This window comes from Sphaerodactylus townsendi, linkage group LG02 (genome assembly GCF_021028975.2).
Source record: "Sphaerodactylus townsendi isolate TG3544 linkage group LG02, MPM_Stown_v2.3, whole genome shotgun sequence".
Classification (NCBI taxonomy): Eukaryota; Metazoa; Chordata; class Lepidosauria; order Squamata; family Sphaerodactylidae; genus Sphaerodactylus; species Sphaerodactylus townsendi.
The window spans coordinates 126,041,705-126,063,346 of NC_059426.1; the positions used below are offsets into that span (position 1 = coordinate 126,041,705).

Sequence of the window (21,642 nt, forward strand, 5' to 3'; positions counted from 1 at the left end):
TCTCTGCCGACTTATTAGCCTCTTACACTGGCAGAGTGGGAACCTGCGTTGGTGCAATCCTATGATGCTTCTAAAGCTCCATTCTCCCCCATTTGGATTGAATAGTAAAAGGCAGCATCATTATTTTATAATATAGTTTATTGTACATTTTCCTGTTTGTTCATTTAAAATTACATTTTTGTAAGCTGCCCTGGGTCCCCATGGGGAATAAAAGCAGATAAGAACATTCCCATATGTAAATTCCTCTATTCAAATCTATCCTCAATTGCTTTCCAAATCAGTGGCCACCTTTAACTATGCATTGTATATAATAGTGTTCTGTTAGTCTTGAAGAACATCTCATCAGAGAAAGAGAAGAACAGGAGCCAGGTACTCAACTATTCCTTCTGTCTTCCCTATCCTAACTTGAAACCTTGTGGTGGAACTACACAGATGCATAGAGGCAATGGGGACATCCGAGGAGGCTTGTCCCGGGCGCCGCCATTGCCTTCATGTGTCAGGGGCGGGGCCATTTCGGGGGGCGGGGCGTGTCACGGGTGGGCAGCTCATGCCCCGGCCGCAGTTCCCCTTCCTTTCATCACTGGAACTACAGGCAGGAATTAAGCTTCTACAAGATCAGCAGCAGAGTTACCTCCATCCATGAATGATTTCAGCCTGGGGTGTCAAACTGTCTATTGCCTCAATGTGAGGAGTTAGATTTACAGTGTGATCCTAAGCAGAGTTGCACACTTTTAAAACGTCAGTTGACTAAGAAGTGTGTAAATCTGTTTAGGATTGCACTGTAAGTGACCTTGAGATGAGTGGAACGGTATTAAATCCTCAAATTCTAGAACACTATGGTTTTTAACATTTATTCTCCAAAGAAAATTCATCACACTTTTTTCTTGCAAATAATTTATTACCTATGTGACATTCTTGTTGCACATCTCATCCAGTTATGGAGTCACTTTGTGCAATGCAACTCACCTTTTAAAGCATGATATTCTTCTCCTCCTAGCATCATTGGCTTTCTCACAAAGCTACCAGTGGACAGATGTTGCCTACTGTATTGCTGGATACTGCATATTGTCCAGTGAGCTGACAGTTGAGTCTGCAATGTCCACTTTTCCTGGATATCCTACCCTTCAGCAGCAATTTTTTCTTCACGCATTTGATATCTTGTTCTCTCCTCACCTTCCACAGTGTCATTTTTTCTTCTGAGGAGGGCGATAGCTTGAAGTTTTGTGCTCCATCCGATCGAACTCATCATGGCCTTCCCTGAAAGCCAACAGGAAGTGCAGATCTTTTTTAGTGAAAAGAGACCAAGGCAGTCAGAACAGCCCGCAACAGCGGTAAGAGGGTCTCACTCAGCCAAAGCCCAGAGGAGATGTTGCAAGGGAACAATAAGCTCTCTGCCCATCTGAAGCACAAGATCTCACACACTTCATGTGGATGAGCACAGCTGACAAATAGGAGGGCTTCAGCTCATTTTGTCCAACTTTGAGAAAGTGCAGCACTGCTCAAAAAGCTGCCTCAGATGGACAACGCAGCTGCAGGAAGGAGTGGCATCATCAAAGGCACAATCTCCTGCTAAGCAAGCCCCACTGAACTATACAGGAACTGCACATATATAGCCACCCATTTCAGTAAGGGCTTGCATGGGGGAACCTTCCATGGGATTATACCCAGCTTCTTCCTCATAGGTGGACCCTTTTCTTTTTGCCATTCCAATGCTGCACTGAGGCTCCTTCCACACAGGCTTCCCCTGCCCTTTATGGACAGCAGGAAGCCCCTGCAGTAAGGAGGAGCATACAAATGGCTCACATTTCCTTTCCCTGTCCCTCAAAAAAAAACACATAAAGTTTATTTTATCTGCAGTAAAAGAGAAACAGCTGGGGGGGGGGGCTGCAACTGGAGCTCAACCCTGTAAGCGGTAGAGCTAAGCCCCATCTTCAAAGTGGCAGGAACAAGCACCACATTTCTCTCCCTTTCGTACCTTCAAAGGACTTTTTAAAAGTTGCACAGAACCTTTAAACGATTGAAAATGGGGAGAAAAGACAGCATTTAGTTCTGCTATTTTGAAAGTGGAATGCAATAGCAATACAGCACAGCAGGGGGGGGAGAAATAAAAGCTCTTTAAAGGCAAAGGGCAATAAAGGATGTAGGGGGACCCTGCACAATGTGCAGGGGTACACAAGGAGGATGGGGTGGAGGGGTGACAGCAGAGCAAGTGGCGTGGGAGTGGGTTGTGTGGCTGCCTTTCCCACCTATTCCTGTGCCGCTTGCTAGTGCGGCTCCTGTAATAAGGGCACATTTTCATGCTGTTGTTAGGAAGAAGCTCCAGATTCTGAGACCAGAATTATGAAACATTACGTTATAGATAGTTATATTATTAGTTCACTTCTAAAATTCAGATTCAGCAAGATTTCAAAAAAATATTTCAGAGCAAGGGGGAGATAAAAATAGTGTCTGCAACGGTCATATTATATACTTTACTAATTAAACTAGACACTTCCTCAGTAGCATTCTTAGAAATCATGACTTCTTCCAACTCTTCTTCCGACAAACTCAGCAGCAACACGCCCTAAATTCCCCACAAGTAAAGCTGGGTTTCATCCCACTTACCGGAAGCACCTGTGGCAGTAGAGGTCATCATCGCAGCCATGGCAGCGCAGGGCAGCATCTTCATTGCAGATACAGCACCAGGGTAACTCTTCCTCATCACTGTCTGCTGCTTCAGTAGGCAAGCTGAGGGCTTTAGTAGATGTGGAAGCTTGTGCCTAATGAAAGAGAAGACAAGATCATGTGCAAAAAAGAGCTCCTTCAGGCCTAAAAGAGAAGCTGCGGGTGTCACACTGGGGTATCGTTGATTGTCCCACTCTGTACCCCACTAAAGTAAATGTATCAATGAATCAGTTTAAGGAAACTGATTTTTTTCCTGTGTTTGATCTCAGAGATTATCACGTTAAAGTTTTTTTCAAAGTTCAACCATAAAACATTAGAGTTTTATCAAACTCCGCAGAGGAATAGGACATGGGCAGGGAGAAATTTGGTGATAAGGAGAGAAGCTGTCTCAAATACAAATATTAACATGTCCTTAATAGTACAGCTCCGATAGCATTTGGCTGTTTGACAAGATTTCAGTTTATTATACGGTTTTGACTCAGAGGTTGCACTCAGAGGTTCATATGTACTCTTTGGTGCCCCAAATCTTGAAGAAATGGAGTAGTCACCCATCTCCTTTTATCCTACAGACTTCTCCCCCACCAGCAGCACCTTTGTTTTGCTGGAATTAAGATTCAGCTGGTTACCCTCAACTACTCCAGGCGCCTGTTCACAGCTCCCACAGCCTCCCTGGAAACAGCAGATACAGTGAGATAGAGCTGAGCCCAAATCTCCACAAGACTGATGCCTGGAGGACCACGAACTGACTGGAATGGTGGCATACAAATGTTTTAAAGAAATAAATAATCATATTCCAGTGTTCTCCCTCCACCCAAGTTTTGCATTTTTTCCATACTTGCACAACTTTTATACAAATGTTGCACACAGTTGTTCCTGTCACATTTTTATCAGGTTATTTTTGCAAAATTTAGGGATGTATATTTTTATCTGCTTTGGGGATGGAAACCATGAGAGGGTAAGAGGACAGATAATGATGTAATGGAATACTGGAATTCACTGGAAGAGAGGCAGAAACAACTGTTTAGGGCAGTCATTCTCAGCCTTCTTAATGCCGTGACCCTTTAAAACAGTTTCTCATGTTGTGGTGACCCCCAACCCTAACATTTATCCATTCTACAGAACACTGATGCAGAGAGTCTTACGTGACCCCTGTGAAAGGGTCATTCAACCCCCAAAGGGGTCCCAAGCACCAGGTTGAGAACCACTGGTTTAGGGCATAAAAATTCTGTCCTCTGAATACAAACATTTTTAACATGTGCTCCACATTTGCAAATCTGATGTAGCGTAGTGATTTAGAATGTCAACCAGGAATTTCCTAGTTCGTCTCATATCAGCTATGAACTGAATAAGTGGCCATGCTCTCTTCCCTGCAGCTATTCCCATCTACTCTACTGGGCTGTTGTGAACGTTAAGTACATAAAGAGATTACAGGATGGGTGACACCTGGCTTGACAATCGTATATGTGAAAGGGATCTGGAGTTTTAGTAGACCACAAACTGAACATGATTTATCAGTATGATGTGGCAGGCAGGAAAGCCAATGCAATTCTGGGCTACATCAATAGGAGTATGGTATCTACATTGAAGGACGTAACAGTACCTTTCTATTCTGCATTTAGGCCCTGTATGCCACTGGTTCAGCCAATAGCAATTTTGTAATTTTAACCACCACGAAGGTAATAGGGACACTATCAAAACATTGGGAGGCTGCAACCTAAGCATCCCACTACAATGCAGTCCAAGCATTCTGAATGGAGGCTCCTTGAGAACACACTGGAAATACTCCCTAGTCTGATTCTGGTGGGTTTTCCGGGCTGTGTGGCAGTGGTCTAGTGGATCTTGTTCCTAACGTTTTGCCTGCATCTGTGGCTGGCTTCTTCAGAGGTGTATCACAGAGGGAAGTCTGTTACACACTGTGTCCAGAGAGAAGGAAATGTTTGGGGTATATATTGTCCATGTCCCAGGGTGGGGAACCAATCAGTAAGTGTTTCGGTAGAACTTGTTATGCAAAGATGTGGTTGATAGTATTGTATTGCAGGTCTCCCTAGTCTCTTCTCAAACACCTCCTGCTGCAATGAGGTGGAGAAAATCCAAAACTGGTTCTTTGCTTTTGGGATGAGGTACTTCACTGAAGAAGCAAATAGTCACCGAAAAACTTACTGTCAGACACCATGGTGCCCATGGGTGCCCTACTGAGGATCACTGGGATCATGTTTAATGCACTCAGCTAATCTCCAAGGAACACTCAGGTATAAGAATTACAAATGCCCACACAGAGAGAATTTGACTAGCTGCTCACCTGCTTTGGTTTCTTGACTGGTTTCTGCTGTGCACTTACTGAATGGGTAGATTGATCTGGAGTAATATTGAAGCCACTTGCTTCATCCAGAGCTGCCTCCTCAGTAAGCTGATGGTAAATAAGAAACAACTTTGGAACCCAAGGACTTTTTCTTCGTATGAAAGTTCTTTCTCAGAAATCACTTTCTTCTGCTCCTTTAATCTTTCATTTAGCAAACAAACATGTGATTACTAGTTAATCTATTAGCTAGCAAGAGTTCTCCACATAATTCCAAATGCCACCAAAGATAATGTAAACACTTGCAGTGGAGGTTACTTGAGGCTTCTATACATAAGGTTATTGATAGATAATGAAACCATCAGTTTTAGTCAGGCCTGGTTGTGATGAAAACCTTACTTGCTGGTCATGGACCAGGTGCATTGGAGAGGATTCAACAGCAACAATACCATAAAAGTAAAGGCTGGCAACTACTTTAGACCTGTTGCAAAACTGTTTGAATGGCTTCCTCCTCTTCCATTTCTTCATCACTGTTGGGGAGTTTGTAGTCATCCAAAGTAACTGTAAAAGAAAGATTGTGAAACTGACAATGTAATTAATGTGTGTGTGTGTGTGTGTGTGTGTGTGTATCTCAGTCTCTCATCATTTCATGATTTTAGAACATTGTGTGCCTCCACTTAGATTCTACCTACAGGGGTTCAGCGGTGTTTATCCTAGATCACAATCTTTTTCTAGTCCTTGCAAATGTGTCAATAATTTAAATCTCCCACTGCTTTGGGTAGGCTCTAGCTGTTGGTAGCAGAGTTGTCAAATTTTCAGTAAGTTGTTGCAGGGGTACCTTTGAATTGTAGCTTAATATGCCAGCATTAGTGGCTGACAAATGTTTATCTCCGTACTATGAAAAAACTTTGAAACACTTGAGATTTCTTTAAGCAATATTATAAATATTTTAGAGAAAAAGAGAATCTGGGGCAGAAAGAATAGGACTGCTAAATAACAGAAGACAAAAGTGTATCTTGAATTTGTCTTGAGGCTAGAAGAAAGCAAAAATACCATCTTCCCAGTTTTGGGTTGTGAAATTAACAGAGTTCTTGTTACTAGTGTGCCTTGAGAAATCCACTCATTTTTATCATTTTGGTTCTAAATAACCACAACCCTGGGACCACGAAACAGTCATTTACTTGTTTTGCATCTTGGACTAATTCCCATTAGTCAGAAAATAAGGATTAACTTCTTCCAAAGAAATAAGCCTCTGTTCCTAAGAACAATCTTGTGTACCTTGCTCAGGGTCTTGGCCTCTCAATACAGCCAATCGCTTGGCCACTTCTAGAATCTTCTCCTGCCGGGTGTTCTCTTCCCTCAGCTCAGCAGCAGCCTCTGTCAGAAGTCTATTTTTCTCTTCTTCCAACTGTTTGGGATCCAGATCAGCAATGCTGATGATCCTATCAGTTCGATTTAAGTCATTCAAACTCTGTGTGTTGATTTCTGAAGAGCAAAGACTTGGGGTTAATGAGTGATAGACACATCACAGACACAATGTTAATTTCTCCTAGAATTTCAGTGCAAGCAGTTTCACACATTCATCTGCTAGTCCACAAGGATGATACACAGGTCTACCAAAATGCACATTAGTGCCAAGATGATGCAAATTTTGTGCAGAACGCATTCAGCAGTCAAACTTTCATGTTCCAATGAGATGATCAGATGTCAGCCAGTAACACAGGCTGATCAACTGACCTCAAACAACTCGAAAGTCTGCTAAACATGTGGGGTTCTTTGCTTTCAAAACTGTGTTTGTGCAAACTGATACTGATCCAAGCAATGTGGTAGTCCTAAAATGGGGACAACTTAGGCAAACACCAAAGAATAGAAGCTTCTTTTAAAAAACACACAAAAACATTACAACTGATTTAGGGCAACTGCCACTCAGTGAGCCACAGTTTTCCCTGCATTGTCTGCCTTCTGTGTCACCAGAAGATTTTGGAAGTTTCCAACTGGTATTGCTATTGTACTCTAGCAACAGTGTTCTAATAATGCACAGCCATGATCCCTGAAGTCCCTTTCACTTTTCTAAAAAGTTCTAGCCATTTCCATTGCAGGGTCATATGGAGAAAAGTGATCCTTGCACCTCTCCCGTTATAACTGTGCAACTGAAGGAGCTGGAGACTCTGTACAAAAACAGAAGCTGAGACTTCAGTAATTCCGGAAATATCTTGGTAGAATGTTAGAATCACAATAGCAATTTCTGATTTAAAAAAAAATCTCCAAAGATCTTTTGATGGCATTGCAGATAAATGGTGGCCGTGGCTGTAGGAAAAACCAATCACATTGTACTACAGTGTTTGGAAGAAATACAGTGAAGCACCCCTTCAAACAGCCATGAACATGCCAATGGATGGCTGAACCAATTGTCAAAAAATCCACTCTTGATTTGAGAAACGAGCTTAGGATGTGAGCTTAACTGGTGGGTGTTCAACCATCATAAATCAGTAAACAGATGATGCACTCCCTGCCCCCTTGTAGCTCCGCCACTGGGGACGACGACATCTTCACACACCACTGGGTTGCATCCTCATAACAGTTCTACAACTATATTTAAAATGTTTCTTTTTAAAAAAAAAATGGCAAGGGACAAGCTTATAAATGTACGTGCACCACTTCATAACAAATGACAAAAGACAAAACAGCCCTACCTATCGAAGCCTGTGGCAAGACCAGTTTGCTGATCCAGCATTTGAATTATTAGAATGCCCATGTGAATTGAGAGGTCAAGCTCACCTCACAATAAGGAACTCCCTATATCTGTCTTCTCTTTAAGATTTTTTTTAAAACTTTGCTGCAGCTTTTTTTGGTCAGTGTGATAAAAAGTCAGTTCCCTTTTAGAAATTTGTGTGGACATTCTAGAATTGTAAAAGTCATTACAGGATGAGATGGAAGCTGAATGAAAGCAGAACAAGAACACTGAGATAGGACACCTGAGCTCTGGTCTATAGCAACTTCTTCAGCCATCTGGTTCAGCAGGTCATCTGACTGCTCAACTTGTGTCCTGGTATTGGAGAGCTGATGAATCTAACAAGAGTGAGAGATACACAAGCAGAGTTAGATGAGCGATACGGGGCTCTCCATGAGTCACAGTCAGGAGACATAGAACACTACAGACACAAGGATCCCTAGATGTTTCAAACAGTTTGAGAGCATTTGCATTATTTTGTGCCAGTCAAGATTTCTCTTTTCCAGAGCTACTGAAGAACCACATCACCAGCCGCAGTTAAGATGGATTGCATGCCAGGCAGGAATTATGATCAACAGAACCCAATCCTACCAGCAGCCCAACTGTTTGAGAGCTGAGATAAACCAGCAAGGCAATATCATATATTGAGTAGCATTATATATTGAGCATATTTAAATAGGAAAATATTTCTAGTCAACACAGAGCATCTGTCTTATATAAGGCCCTGTTTGCTCATTCCCTTGCTTTCCTTATATTTGAAATTCCTCCAAAAAATTATAACAGCATTCAGTGAACATTCTGTTCTTTCTCAAGATAGGTAACTATTGTCCCTATTCTTGTGATGAAAAAACTTGAAATACATAGACAACCAGTCCACTGCTTCCAACAAGGATTTTATTTATAAGATTCATATCCTTATGCAACTAAATGATATGATACTGCATCCCTGAGTCCACCTTGGGGACACAGTGCCTTTTGAAAGTCCAAGTATATAATGTCTACTGGATCACCATTGTCTACATGCTTGTTCACATTCTCAAAGAACTCCAAAAGGTTGGTGAGGCAGGACTTTTCTTTGCAGGAGCCATCCTGATTTCCGCTCAGTAGCTTTTGTTCCTCTGTGTGCTTAATACAAATCTCTTTGATTACAGTTTTTACTAACTTGCCTGGAACAGACGTTAAGCTGACTTGAAATTTCCTGGTGCCCCTCTGGAGCCTTTTTAAAAATTGGTGTAACATTTGCTACTCTCCAATCTTCTGGTACAGCAGCTGAATTTAGTAGTAAGCTACATATACGGGTTAGTAGATCAACTACCTCACATCTGAATGCTCTAAGAACTCTTAGGTCTACGTCACCAGGGCCTGAAAACAAATCAGTTTTTAATTTTCCCAAATTAAAACTTCATTCCTCACCACCTCAATTTGACTCATTCCTATAGACTCCCTTCTTGAAAAAGTGACTGTGGCAAGGGCACATGCCCCACACTTCCCACAAGCAAAAATTCATCAAATTTCCCTGTAGCTTCCTTTAGCAATTTCTTATTACTTGACCATCCAAACACGAAATTGCTCCTCTAGCTGGTTTCCTGCTCCAAATATAATTAAAGAAATTTTATTGTTTGTCTTGATGCTTTTAGCAACCAGCTCCTCAGATTCTCTTTTTGCATGCCTCATGATTGACTTTATATTTCTTTGGCCAGAGCCTGTGGTCCCTTCTGTTCACTTCCTTGGGTCAGACTTCCCACTTTTAAAAAGAAACCTGTCTATTTTTTCAAGCCTTGTCTTGTTAACCATGCAAGCATTATTTTAGACTTGGCAATCCCTCTCCTAACCTGAGGAATGCATTCTATCTGGGCATAAAATGTGGTTTTCAGAAGCTTTCAAGCACCCCCTAGGGATCTGATTCACTTGCGTTTCCCTTTCAACTTCCTTCTAACTATTTCCCTCTTTTGAAATCAAATGTTGCAGTTTTGGACTTTAGAGGTAACATGAATTCTTAACTTAATAGCACTGTGTTTACTGTTGCCAACTTCCTCATCTCTTACCAGGACTTGAGCCCCATGCAGAATCATATCCAAGATCACTACCCTTCTAATTGGCTCTGCGACCAGCTGTTCCAGTGCACAGTCATGTATGATGTCTATGAATCTCAATTCTACGGCATACCTCAAGGACACGTTTATCCAGTTCACGTGAGGATAGTTGAAATCTCTCAGTATCACAGCAATATCTGCTTTAATACCCTCTCTTGTTTCCTTCTTCATCTCAAGATCAGACTCAAGGGTTTGAACAGGTGGGCGTTAGTGTTTCTACCTATATTGCTTCTGTTGGGAAGTTGATTCCCCTAATGCAGTGGTGGTGAACCTTTGGCACTCCAGATGTTATGGACTACAATTCCCATCAGCCCCTTCCAGCATTGGCAGGGGCTGATGGGAATTGTAGTCCTTAACATCTGGAGTGCCAAAGGTTCGCCACCACGGCCCTAATGTGTTCTATGCCCTCTTGATTCTATGCCAGTGGTTCTCAACCTGGGAGTTGGGACCCCTTTGGGGGTCCAACGACCCTTTCACAGGGGTTGCCTAATACTGTCTGCATCAGTGTTCTCCATCTGTAAAATGGATAAATGTTAGGGTAGATGTACAGATTTAATAACTTTTTAAAAACTGCTATTGTACACCAAGCAATCCAGCTATCCTACCCTGGCTCAGAGGCTTCTAGCACTGGCATGGTATGGGGCACTGCAATAATAAATGAAGATCTAGCAGAATAGGTTAATTCCCCACTTCTGCTGACATGAGCCATCCACAGACACAGGATATTATATATATAATCTATCCTAACTGTGTGTGTGTGTGTGTATGTATATATATATATACACACACACACACCATCCACAGACGCAGGAGATTATATATATAATCTACACTAACTAATATATATATAATCTACCCTATATAATCTACCCTAACTGTACATCTACCCTTACATTTATCCATTTTACAGATAGAGAACACTGATGCAGACACACACACGCACGCACACGCCAATTGATGTTTTCTTTTGATATCTGTTAGGATATTATTTTACTACCTTGTAGTTTAAAGATTTTGTATATTTTGTATATTTTAACCTAGTTGAATAATTATTTATTGAACTGTTGTTAGCCACCCCAAACCCTGGGACCCAGGGGAGGGGTGGGACATAAGTCTAAAATGGAGTAAAGTAAAGCATTGTTGTGAGGCTCACCTGATCCTCAGAGAGGGTTTTCAAGAAAACAATGAGCTACTTGAAGAAAAAAAATGCAGGGAAAGAACCTTCCCTGCTTCTGTGAGCTATGACACATGATGCAACCCATGGATCTGTACAAAAGATGGACAGCTATCCCTAGTCTTTAGTTGCCACTAGGAAACAGTATCTGGTAGTGATTTATAAAAAGAGAGAGGGATCTTACTGGCCTGGAAGCTGTGGAGGGAAGTGGTCTGCCCTGCAAGGCTGCCAGACGATTTTCCATCTCTTGGGTGGATGGAATGGGTTTTGCAGGGTCATCTTTCAGTGCTGCCAGCCTGGACTCTATTTCAGCCTGTGATGGAATGGACTCTGCAGTGAAAAGTGAATTGGCTTATTAACAATCACCCAAAATGAGTTTGGTACCTTTATTTGCTTTCATGCTTACACAGGGGACCTTAACAGATAATCAAGTACATAGCCATAATGAATAGAGATCAAAGATACTGAAAGACCATGCAGGTACTGGCATAGGCCATTTTTCTCTCTGATCATGTCTGCAAGTGCACAGCACTCTAAAAGCCACATTTCTGCGGTCTGAGAGAATTGGACAACAGTTTATTCACTGTCTGCTGTTTGCGAGACAAAGGGTCATTCAGAATGCTTAAGCTCCATCTGCTGATCACCAGAAGACTTGCAAACATGCTCCCCATCCAGTGTCAAATATTTCATCAGACTCTGTCCACACAACAAGCAAGTAAGCCTTTGCAAACTGAAGGCTAGAAATTGGCGGGGGGGGGGGGGGGGGCGCGAATGTTTCTCAGAACAAAAAAAAACACTTCTACAATGTTTAACAGAAATATTTCTGGAGTAAAACATGGTGAGAACTAGAAATCAAAAACTTGATAAATTGTTATTATATATGACTACAGCTGCCAGATTATTATACACTCAGTTATGGAAAAATTGAAGAATACCCTCGATGGAAGATGGGATACTAAAACAGATTTTGCCAAAACGGGTAAACTTTCTTATCTGCTAAGAGATAAGAATTGGGATTCTTCTGCAGAGACTTGGGATCCCTTAATATCATATCTTAAAATATGATATCCTGTACTACCTGCCTCTAGCTTTGTTATACAAGCAGCATGTAATTGAGATGGAAAATTCTTCTCTTTCTTTCTTTGTTTAAAATTCAGAAAATTAAACCAAACCCACCTATTGTACCTGTTATCCCCTTGCTTAATATTTTGAAGAATATATTTTTAAATAAGCTTGAAAATTTGTTAAATTAAAACTTAGGAAAGAGAAATTAATTTCTATCTGATTTACATTTTCCAGTAGGTATTAACTATAGTATAAAAGATACATATTGGGGCAAAGGTAGGAAATCTGTGTTATATTGTTAGTTAATGTAAGACATGGTTTGTTGGTTACTCAGATAGGTTTAATCAAGTATTCATGATTTTGTTTTTATGTGTTTAGTTAATTTAACTCAATAAAGTGTTTTTAAAAAGAAAATATACTTCTATTTTTCAAATGCAAGCTGGTAAATATCCAAGCTTGAATTTGGGAAGGGGTCCTTTATCAGCCTGTGGGCACCTTAGAATTCTGGAACAGGTTGGTTGGCACATCCCCAAAATAGCTGCCAAAGAAGGTAAAACCAACCTCAAAATGGCTGTGACAGAGCACAGCCATGCTCAGTGAGGAAGCTCAAGTGCAGAGAAGAGGGGTAATTAAAAATATGTTGGAAAAGAGGAATGAGAGAGAATGAACACAACACTGTTGTGGCAGCTGCAACTGAAACAATGTTACTTTAAACTGTGAAGTCAATCAGATGTCCAATAACCAATTAGAAGCCTTTCTGGGGAAGTGCCCCACCTGATCCCACCAACTTCCTAAAATGTCTTGGTGGATAGCAAGAAAGGTGTTGGCAGATGCTAAGTTGTCAATGGGCACCATATTGGGCTTGTAAAATATAAGGCAATTTCTCACCAGCTTTTTCCTTTCAGCACCTTCAAATGGATCAAGTGGGGCCTCTGAAGCAGTAAAGCAAGCAGTAAAAGGCCTATGGTCCAGCAGCGCAACATATTATATGTATGCAGAAGTTCCAATTTCAAAGCCAGCACCTCCAGGTAAATGTCTTCACATAGCAGGTGTGCACTGGGACTAGACCTAGCAACTGTTCACCACCTGAGATTCCCTGTGGTGAGTCCCATATAAATTGGTTTTGTGCATCTAGGAGTTCCTATTTATTGGAACAAAGGAGATAAAGAATGTATTCTAAATCCTACATCATATTCTGTGTTCCCAGGGTTTTTCAAGAAATTTCACTGTCTTTTGCATGTATAGAAACAAGTTGGGAATTCATCTGTACAATATAATATCTGGCAGGCGGGGAGTATAATGAGACTCACTGGACTTTGATTCCTTCTTGAGCCTCTCCAGTCTCTCTGCTATGGCTCGATCCTCTTTGGATAACCCTCGATACTCAGAGTCTGTTTGACTTTGGGATTTCACCAAGCCCTTCTGAGGACCCTGTGGCTGGTTTTGCTTTGCCTCAAGGGCTGCTACACGCCTGCAAGAAGAATCACCAGCATAAGCTTTCTGTTCTTTCATCAAATTTTAATATTGTCTTATTCAGGGTGGTATACATGCATCTCACATTGGTATACATGCAGACAAACCTTTCCTACTTTGTCTTCACAACAAACCCTGTGAGAGAGACATGTGATAGTCCCAAGGTCATTCAATGAGCTTCATGGCCAAGTAGGGATTTAAACTGGCATTTCTCTAAGCCTAGACTAATCATTAAACCACAGTGGTATACATTAGAGAAGGAGATATGAAACAGGCCTTTAGATCCCTTTGATTGCTTACTGCCTACCAGCAGTAAACACCACCCACCACTCTAGGCAGTAAGCAATCAAAAGGATCAAAAGCCCAGGCTACTGCAATGCAGATACCCTCACTAATTGATTATGCTAACTTCATGGTTACTCACATGCTAAATGGGTGGATCCCACCCAACACATGCACATCAAGTTTGCTAATTGCACCCTTTACACTTGTTAATAGGCAAATGGTTCTTTCTCCCACCCTGGATATTCCACAGGTATATATACACTTGCTTTACTACCATCAGATCCTCTAAAGATGCCAGCCACAGATGCAGGCAAAATGTCAGGAGAAAATGCTACTAGAACACGGCCATACAGCCTGGAAACCACATAACACCCCAGTCTAAAAGCTCATCAGTTTTCTAAAACCAGATAACTTGATGGCTGCAGCTTCAAATGAAGACTTGCAGGCATTAATTCACCATCAAACACTGGAGGCACCAGTTTTCATATCACTATACCTCACAATCACCTTTTCTAAATTGATCCAAACATTCAGCTAGAATCATGCTGAGAATCAAGTAATGGACATAGACACTGACCTAAAGAGATATGAAGTTTAAGTAGTTATTATATGGAAAACTAATTTTCTTGAGACTCAAGATGTTTTGAGGTTCAGAAGCACAGAAACTAATCCACTATGAAATGAGAATTGCTACTATAGCAGTAGAAGCACCGCAGATGAGATTCTGAAAGCTATCTGAACCTTCTCCTTGTACTGTATGTTAGGAATACTGTCACCAGTAGACAATTTTATACACAGCTGGTTAATGGTCAGAACTATTGGTCTTAGTCAGATTCTAAACGGACACAGAATGCTGTAGCAGGTACATAGATATATACATACAGGATATTGAATGAAGCCAAGTATGTTGGTATTAGAACTCACTTTTTATAGTTTTCTGGTGGGGACCATTTAGCTGCATTGGACTGATGTGGTCCACTAAAAGGCAAATGAGATAGGTCACAGGGGTAGAATATGGATTTATTTATTTATTTACAGTGGCAGAAAATAGCTTGCCTTATGAGATGCCTTGAGAACAGCAGCATAGCACTACTGGAGCATTCTTTTCACTGTGTCCTTAATGGATAGTATGCTTTCAATTAAAAGGAATGCCAGATCCCACCCCACTCCCCGCTTCCTCCACTTATCTTATTTTTACTAATTAAAATCTTTCTGTTTCACTGACAAGTCAAAACTGTAGGGGGAGTACTTTGGCTTTTCTAAATATGCTTTCTAAATATGCTATTTTCTTTCTTTTAAAAAAATGTAATGCAGAACAGTACAATCATACTATATCTATTATTTTGTGTGGATGTGAGCATTAAGAATAAAGAGGGGGGAACTGCAAATGAATGATTCCCAAATGGAATGTATGTCCTTGGTTTCAATGCAAAGGAACATTCCCCTTCCTCCATGTGTCCAATTACATTTACATTTTTGTTCACTCTGTAATGTAGTAGTAGAAATGTTACTCAGCTACTGCAATTCAAAACCACAATTTTGCATGTGTTTCCCAGTGCTGTAATTAGCTCAAAAGGGGTGAGGGGAACTCACCCTCCATCTCCTATCCAGTGCTGAAACTGAGGGGGAAAAACCCCTGTACCGATACAACAGTCAGAACCACAGCTATGTTCTCACCTGGTTAATTCCTTGTGGCACTGCTTGCATACCTTCTGTTGAGTATTTCCACAACGGGGGACGTTTGCACTGAATCCAAGGCAGCCAGAACAGAACGCTCGCCCACAGTTCTTGCATCCAAACTGAGAGAGGCAGAAAAGGAGGAAAGAAAAGAAGCAAGCCTCCTTAGAACCTGGCTGTACTAACACTGAGAAATCTCTATTGTAGTTTTTGAGCAAGAGTCACAAGGAAGATGCTTCCATACCAACATGTGCCAAACGTGTATTGGAAAGGGGCACTTGCATTAGTTTGCAGAAGCCAAAACCAAGCAGAGACCTAGTAGCACATAAAAGACTAATCAATGCTTAGTCTTACATAAGCTTTTTTGGATCACAGCCCATTTTATCCATTGTTGAGGTTCTAGTCCCCAAAAGGTTATCAGGCTAACAGCCCAATTGGGCGGGGGGGGGGGGGGGCCCTGAAGTGACTCCAGGAGACAGCACAGAGCTGTGCTGGTGGATGTGCCCTCTCTAGGGCACTTACCCTGGTAGAAGGGCAAATCCGCGGGTCAGCCACCCTGGCCCTCCAGGTCTCCCAGATGTGGCACTGAATGCTGCATCAGTTTTCCTGCACCACCGGCCCTGCTGGCCTAGCAAAGGCATTCCAGAGGCATGGCAGAGGGTGGAGCTGATATTAGTTGGCTTCCAAGCCAGCACTGCCTCCAGGTATGTGGTGGCCTGGGCATACATCTTAAGTAACCCTTTTGGGTACTTAAGTGCATGCAGAAGGGCTATCTAGCAGCAGAGAGGTTTAAAAAGCTCTCTGGAAGCGGCAGGGCTTTGCGCCAGCAGCACTGTCCCCGCCTGCCTAGGGCTGTGGATTGACAGCTTTCTATATATAAGTAAATTAAATATTTGTTAAGATAAATAGCCCAAGGAGACAGAATTTTAACAAACAAATTATGATAAAGATTATCAAGATTTTGTTAATTAAATCTGTAAACAGAGAAAACACCGCCTTACGCGGCCTGGGACCCTCGTATCTGAGAGACCGCATTACCCCATATGCCCCTACTCGGCCTCTGCGATCAGCAGAGGCCAATTTGCTGGCGGTTCCTGGCCCCTTGATGATGCGGCTGGCCTCCACACGGGCCAGGACCTTTACGGCCCTGGCCCCAGCCTGGTGGAACACTCTTCCTCCAGCTGTGCCTCCTAGACCCTCTTGGAGGACCTTGCCAGTGATGAGAGATTCCGCAGGGGCCTGTAAGACCGAGTTGTTCCACGGTGCCTTTTTAGAAGATCCATTAAAAGCTGAGGTGGCGCCCCCTTCCCCCTCCTCCCTCTCCTTCCCCACCAATCTTCTTGCACATACCATCTGTTGCACTTTACCCACCTATTATCCCTCCCAGAGAGGAGACCTGAAGCCCCTCCCTTTTTTTTCTTTTACTGGGGTGATCTAAATTGAATTGGCCATAATAGGGCACCTATTATGATGCTAACCGCTGTTTGTAAGTAGTTTTTAATGGTTTTTAGTATTATATTGTTGTTATCGATTTAATTAATTGTATATGTGAATGTTGTTCACCGCCCAGAGCCCCCAGGGGATGGGGCGGTTTATAAATCGAAACAATAAATAAATAAATAAATAAACTTCAGGCCATTGTCACATATGACAACAAACCTAAGTTTGCCACCAAAATTCAACAGGAAACTGCAGTTAATCATGGCTCTGCAGTGAACTACCATTCCAAACATGTTTTCCTCATTCACACATAACACTGTCAGAGTAAAGCATGTACTTAAACATATCTATTGACTGCAGTGGGATCTCAAAGTTCCTTAATTTTGCACCTAAGAGTATAAAATGTGTCAATCACCCTTCAACTTTGGTCTCTCACATGGTTGACCCTCATGGTTTCCCTTTCCTCTACCCCTTCACAGAAGAATAAAATGGATTTTACATTTCCTTGGAAATGATGCAAAAGAATATCAAATATGACAGACCTTAAGAAAGCTCTGTTCTAAGTAATTTTTCATTTAACCATATATAAATTAATGGCACTCATATGCTTCCAAAGATGGGTTCAAATTTACAAAACAACCCAGTCCTCCCATAAATAAAAGAATGATATAAGATATCATTTGATGCAGTGACATAGTCAAGTTTTAAACCATCTTTTGATGTTTTTCCCCATTAGAATGATTAAAAATAATCAGTTTTGGGGTGCCCAGGGCTTTATCATTCTTATTACACATTCCAGTTAAGTCTTTTTTCAAAGACGCTTGCATTTCACCTTTTCTTTGTAGAACTGTATACTTATTGTTTCCAGGCAATTTGTTATCTATCTATATCAGTGTTCTCTAATGCAGTGCCTCTGTATACCATGGCTCCTGTCAATGTGTTCACTGGCACCCCATTTGCTTCTTCCCCGTGGCAAGAAGCTAGTTATGGCTGTCTTCCGCTCCCTTGAATTAGAAATGCTTCAGAAGCATTGACAAAGCATCACTTTTGTGTCAGAAGGGAGCAACCATTTGAAAGTACCATCCTCCATCATAAGAGATTGCTTCTGGGTGTGTAGGCGGGGGGGGGGGGGACTGCAAACTATTTTGAGTTTGGATCAAATCCTCATGACAGCCATTTTGGGATTTGTCACACGTTCCATGACAGCCATTTTGTGGTAGCACCTATAATCTGTTTGAGATTTCAGAAGTGCCCATGGGTTCAACAAGGTTTGAGGGGCCCTGAACTAGATCTATGTATTACTGCATGTATATCTTGCCTTTTTTCTTTCCTGGAACCCAAGGCGGCTTACATAGGATTTCCAAGTGGTCTCCAATCTAATCACTGACCAGACCCATATCTGCTGATCTTCAGCAAGGCTATCCCATGTGCCCTTTAATCATAACCTGGGTAAAATACCCCATTTCAGTATTAGCCAAACCCTAATAGACTTTAGAGAGGAAATGCATTCAAACCAGGAATACCAGTAAGCTATTATTTTTACAGTGACATACATAGGGAAATAAAACTGAGAGGCAATGATCTGCTCAAGACTCACCTTCCTCCAGGAAGTCAATATGGCACCAGGAAGGAGGCGGAGTTTACAAAAATCACAGATACCATGAAAACAAATTAAATGCTTTTCTGAACAGAAATGTCTTAAACAATTCACAAACTACTGCATAGCCGTAGACAGACCATTTTCAAGCAAGAACAGTGAATTCCACGAGTCAAAACAGAAGTCAATTTTGACTTCACTGCTAACACTGAGATTTTTAATGCAGAAAAACTTGCCCGTTTCTTGAAGACTGTAAACTTAGATGCACAGCCATAACATCTACCATCCATCATCACAGATATGGTAGCACAGACAGTCGGAAGCACTTAATCCTTATCTGACTGCACACAGCTATTCAAGTTTTCTTCCTCCTTCAGAGAAGGGATGAATAGTAAGAGACATACAATTGAGAAACATTGAAGATGGAACACTTTCTATGAAAACGACACCTTCTCATTCAATGAAATGAGACACCGATGACCTTTTCCTTGTACTAAATGAAAGCAACTTCAATAATAGCAGTTGTTAGTACTGATCTCATGAATCAATAACTTATGCCATTTAAAAATGAGGAAAGGCGTAATGCAAGAGTTTGAATTTATGAACACATCAGCTTCTCAATAAGAGCTCGTACCACTTTTATCTTTGTGGGAGGCCTCACGAGAAGCCGCTCCTTTTCAGAGACACATGGAGATTCCTGGCAGGCGCTCAGAAGTGATTGGATTTGTTTGTTTCAAATTAAGTTCCCATCATGAATAATGCCTGGCAAAAACACAACCACCTGCAATATAATGATTGCAAGAGGAAAAGAGCCAATTTTGCTCTCCAGGGCAGTAGTGACCCATTACCTTCCCAAACCACTCACTCATCTCTACAGTTTTAAAGTGGAGCGTGTTGGAAGCAATCTACTACTTATACTGCCCTTAGCCAAGTGAGATTGCAGTAGATCATCTTCGCTTCATAACAATTTCTTTTTAAAATTGAGAAGCAATTTAGTGAATAAGTAAGAATGATAAGATACCAGAGTCAGAATAGCTGGTTCACAAATTCAAGGAAATGTGGACTATACTACTGTGTATAGTCCGTACTATCTGTGGCTGTATGTATTATCCTACTATGTAGTTTCCACATTGTTTAACATATGCTAATACCAGTACTTTAATTCACCTCTGTCTCAGATTTAATCTATGATATTGCTTACTGGATTTCCCATGCTGTTGATTGTATTGATTTACACTATGCCTTGAGTGTCAGTGAGAAAGATGGACTACAAATAACATAAATAAACTGCATTTAATACAGCAGAAGCAGAGGCAGATTCCAAAACTCCCTTAGGTAAAACATTTCTTGCAAACAGAAAGCCAACAAGGCAAGGTATTGGGTGTGCGTGGGGTGTGTGTGTTAAACCTTTATCCCAGCGGAGCTAGTTTTCTGTTTGCAGGCTTGTTTGCTTTGTAACTGACATGAATTCAAAGTGGAATCCCACACCTGAACTATGAATTGGCACAATTCATTCAAGTATCTCCAACCTGTGTGAATTAGAACTATAAGTAGGAGACTAAAGTTTCTACCCATCTACCGTCAGGCCAGTTGACTGGTCCCCTTCCCTTTCCCAAAGCTGACCCTGTGCCACTGTGATTCAGTGCAGCGGTCCACCTCAGGTTAGACTAGCCTTGCAGCTTCCTGGCTCTGGCAGACCTTCCACTTGCGATCTGAGTTAGGAAATTAAAAATGGTCCAAGGAATTTTAGCAGCGGTAACGTGGCTAATGCTCACAGGGGGTGCCATGTGGAGAGACATATTACCCCCTGTGCTCCATGCCCGGCTTGCACTGGTTACCCGATCGAATTCGAGATCCCATTTTTTAGAAGGTGTTGGTGTTAACCTTTAAAGGGCCCTTACAGCGGCCTGGGACCTCCATTACCCTCTTGGGACCGTCTTACCCCATATGTCCCAAATAGGCCTCTCTCGCGTTCCAGCGGGGCCAACCTCCTGAAGTGATCCCTAGCCCCTCGATGAAATCACGGCTGAGCCTCCACCCGGGCCAGGAGCCTTTACAGCTCCTGGCCCCTGCCTGGTAGGGCAACGCTCTTCCATCAGCTATAAGTATCCGGGCCCTGCGGGGATCTTGCTGGGTTCCGCAGGACCTGCTGAGAGACTGAGCTGTTCCACCGGGCCTTTGCACAGGAGACCAGCCCGTTGATAGGGCCCCCTCCTCCTGCTTACTCCCCTCCGTTGCATGACATCAGCTAGGAGAATCCTGCCACCTTCCAATTGGGGTTTATGGGAATTAGGAGAGGAAGCCATCCTGAGTTAATTAATGCTGCATTTTAAATAGGGAAGGGTTTATTTTTTATTCTTATTAGAGCTGGTTTTGTAATCTATATTTATTGTTATTTAAAATGTTGTTGCATCTATCCATGTTTGGCACACCGCCCTTTAGCCCTGGAAGGCCGGAGAGGCGGTTTATAAACAAATGATGGAAATAAATAAATAAATAAATAAATAAATAAATAAATAAATAAATAAATAAATAAATAAATAAATTTGGGCTTCCTATCTCCAGCCTAATCACTACCCAAAAGATCTTCAGCCTTTTAAATGCCAGTCTTCTCGACAGAGGACTGCTTTTAAATTCCATCGTAAATATATTCGACTTCGTGCTTCCACCTCTCCATCTTGCTCTCGTCTCTCTAAGAAACACACGTGAAGATGGCCATGCTACTCCTACACCTACCTTTGGCTGAATTGGGAGCCAGTCGAGGACCAACCCGTCCTCTCAATCTTCACTCCTTTTACCACAGGATACCAAAGCAGCAGCACACAATCGACAGTTTGGAGGTCACAATCTGGAAATCAAACGTCAAAGAGCACATACAACTGACACAATCAGCTTTACAACCAAGTCAGTATACAATCACAGCCCGGGAAAACACACCTGCACAAGGCAAACTTTTGACACCGTAAACCAGAACAACATGAATTAGGCTAGCAGGCAGGAAACTTTGCTACCATCTCTTCTCGTCCGATTATATTCACTTATCAATGGCAGCGTGCGGCATGATGGGAGTTATAGTTGCATCGCTCTCAAACGCCTCATTCTCTGGTAGAATTTCTTTACATAGAACTACACTTCCCAATAACACCT

General features: G+C 41.9%; 1 protein-coding gene across 4 annotated transcripts; it reads right to left on the bottom strand.

Annotated features, from left to right (window-relative positions):
* Positions 1-120: 120 nt before the first annotated feature.
* ZFYVE19 (zinc finger FYVE-type containing 19) lies at positions 121-21,599 on the bottom strand. 4 transcript variants are annotated; one of them, XM_048486265.1, is made up of 13 exons: positions 21,433-21,569; positions 21,232-21,343; positions 18,732-18,866; positions 15,459-15,580; positions 14,706-14,759; positions 13,334-13,494; positions 11,143-11,288; positions 7,936-8,029; positions 6,239-6,445; positions 5,442-5,521; positions 4,964-5,071; positions 2,605-2,759; positions 121-1,257 (listed from the first exon to the last, which is right to left on the bottom strand). In XM_048486265.1, the coding sequence occupies exons 3-13, from the start codon at positions 18,786-18,788 to the stop codon at positions 1,185-1,187; spliced, it is 1,257 nt and encodes a 418-aa protein (XP_048342222.1). In that variant the 5' UTR covers positions 18,789-18,866; positions 21,232-21,343; positions 21,433-21,569; the 3' UTR covers positions 121-1,184. The 4 variants fall into 4 exon arrangements, with proteins under 4 accessions (XP_048342222.1, XP_048342223.1, XP_048342221.1 ...); XM_048486266.1 differs by lacking the exon at positions 21,232-21,343 and having other exon boundaries at positions 21,433-21,570; XM_048486264.1 differs by having other exon boundaries at positions 21,232-21,543.
* Between the last annotated feature and the right edge of the window lie 43 nt (positions 21,600-21,642).

Coding starts and splice junctions, on each gene's coding strand:
- ZFYVE19 (XM_048486266.1), bottom strand. CDS start 18,788: ATGATGGATGGTAGATGTTATGGCTGTGCATCTAAGTTTACAGTCTTC. Junction 14,760..15,458: donor TGCCACAAGGAATTAACCAG/GTGAGAACATAG, acceptor TTTGCCTTTTAG/TGGACCACATCAGTCCAATG. Junction 5,522..6,238: donor AGGCCAAGACCCTGAGCAAG/GTACACAAGATT, acceptor TTTCTTTTACAG/TTACTTTGGATGACTACAAA.